General features: G+C 44.6%; 1 protein-coding gene across 2 annotated transcripts in view; it reads left to right on the top strand.

Moving 5' to 3' along the window:
- The window catches only part of MPHOSPH9 (M-phase phosphoprotein 9), an 87,112-nt gene that overhangs the window by 15,817 nt on the left and 70,000 nt on the right, over window positions 1-1,295 (top strand). For both annotated transcript variants that reach the window (XM_011964532.1, XM_011964533.1), the window contains exon 6: window positions 794-917. In XM_011964532.1, the coding sequence (XP_011819922.1) occupies window positions 794-917 (124 nt within the window). The remainder of the gene's footprint in view (window positions 1-793; window positions 918-1,295) is intronic.

Raw genomic sequence — 1,295 nt, 5'->3', positions numbered from 1 at the left:
TAGTCTTTTTGTTTACTTTGCCTTTGATAATAAGAAATTGAAAAAGTGATGTAGGTGAATTAATAAAAATTCATTATCTTACCACTATTAGAAAAAACAACTGACTGGGCACAGTGGCTCACACTTGTAATCCCAGCACTTTGGGAGACTGAGACGTGTGGATCACTTGAGCCCAGGAGTTCGAGATCAGCCTGGGCAACATGGCAAGACCTTGTCTCTACAAAAAAAAAAATACAAAAATTAGCTGGGTATGATGGTGCCCACGTGTGGTCCCAGCTACTCGGGAGGCTGAGGTGGGAGGATCACCTGAGCTGAGGAAGGTCAGGCTGCAGTGAGCTGTGATTGCACGACTGCCACTGCATTCTAGCCTGGGTGTTAGAGAGGGTCTCTATTTAAAAAAAAAAAGAAAAACAACTGAAAGCAACTGGTGGTTAGCTTTATATATGAAGTACAATATCTAAAGAAGTAATTTTGGAACCCAGTGTGGTGGCTCATGCCTGTCATCCCAGTACTTTGGGAGACTGAGGCAGGCAGAGGTCAGGAGTTTGAGACCAGTCTGGCCAACATGGTGAAACCCCATCCCTAGTAAAAATACAAAAATTAGCTGGGTGTGGTGGTGCATCTGTATTCCTAGCTATTCAGTCAGGAGACTGAGGCACGAGAATTGCTTGAACCTAGGAGATGGAGGTTGCAGTGAGCTGTGATTGCGCCACTGTACTCCAGCCTGGGTGACACAGCAAGACTCTGTCTCAAAACCAAAAAAAAGTAATTTTGGTTTTCTCTTCTTTAATAGTAATGCTATAACATCATGGGCACAAAAACTGAAGCAGAACCAACCAAAGAGAGCACATGTAGAAGATGGAGGTTCAAGATCTCAACAAGGAAATGCGCAAAGCAAGAAGACACCAATTGAGAAAGTAGGTGACAAATCACTTTCCCTGCGGGCTCCAGTACTGATGATTGTGTGGGTTTAGTACATGCTCATAAACAAAATTCTCATGCCCTTTCTTTTATATTGTTAATTTGTTCATTTATACATTTTTTTTTTTTTGAGATGGAGTTTCACTCTTGGGGCCCAGGCTGGAGTGCAATGGCGTGATCTCGGCTCACTTCAACTTCCGCCTCCCCGGTTGAAGCGATTCTCCTGTCTCATCTCCCTGAGTACCTGGGATTACAGGCGTGTGCCACCATGCCTGACCAAGTTTTGTATTTTTAGTAGAGACGGGGTTTCACCATGTTGGCCAGGCTGGTCTCAAACTCCTGACCTCAGGTGATCCACCCACCTTGGCCTCCCA

This window comes from Mandrillus leucophaeus, unplaced genomic scaffold (assembly GCF_000951045.1).
Source record: "Mandrillus leucophaeus isolate KB7577 unplaced genomic scaffold, Mleu.le_1.0 Scaffold7, whole genome shotgun sequence".
NCBI classification, from domain to species: domain Eukaryota; kingdom Metazoa; phylum Chordata; class Mammalia; order Primates; family Cercopithecidae; genus Mandrillus; species Mandrillus leucophaeus.
Note: the sequence above shows the minus strand (reverse complement) of the source record. Positions and strands in the feature narration are given on the sequence as shown.